The 521-nt window shown below is 51.1% G+C and overlaps 1 protein-coding gene across 1 annotated transcript; it reads right to left on the bottom strand.

Annotated features, from left to right (window-relative positions):
• Nucleotides 1-39: 39 nt before the first annotated feature.
• On the bottom strand, nt 40-327 carry H310_15285 (hypothetical protein; the record flags this gene model as incomplete). The annotated part of the gene is made up of 1 exon (XM_008883270.1): nt 40-327. A coding segment is annotated over one exon (288 nt), but the record flags the coding sequence as incomplete, so codon positions are not given.
• Nucleotides 328-521: the final 194 nt, after the last annotated feature.

Below are 521 nucleotides of genomic sequence, written 5' to 3'. Positions count from 1 at the left end.
ACATAATGTCGTAGTCCGTATGTTATGAAATGGACGAACCTCGCCGAGCCAGTTGACATCCGCTCCATTTTCGACACATACTTGAACCCTCGTCAGGTCTCCCATCCTCGCTGCCTCGTACAAGTCCTTGATGCGTTCTGTCGATGTGGGCACATCCCGTGGTTGAGGGGCTGCACCGACTTTGTCCAAGCTCGACAGATAGGCCAAAACTGGCTCCAGCAGCGTTTTGTGGCTGTGATAATATGTGGGGTTGTCGACAACGGAGCGGAAAGTGGACATGGCTTTGTCGCTTTGGAGGAACGCCTGAATGGATGGATCTTCAGCCATTGCCAGTTTGCGCACAGCACCCGGTGAGAACGCTTGAGCTACTTGAATTGTGAAAATCTTTTCTAGCCTTGACGCACAGTCGGGGGAATTGCGTTGGAGGCCAAGTGTAAACGCTGCCTTTGCTTCTTTGTACTTGCACTGCTCGAGTAACTTGTCACCAATCCACACAAACGGAGACTTGTCGATCTTTAATG

The sequence above is a fragment of the Aphanomyces invadans genome (assembly GCF_000520115.1).
Source record: "Aphanomyces invadans strain NJM9701 unplaced genomic scaffold supercont1.298, whole genome shotgun sequence".
NCBI lineage: Eukaryota > Oomycota > Saprolegniomycetes > Saprolegniales > Verrucalvaceae > Aphanomyces > Aphanomyces invadans.
This window is presented reverse-complemented; position numbering and strand designations above follow the sequence as displayed.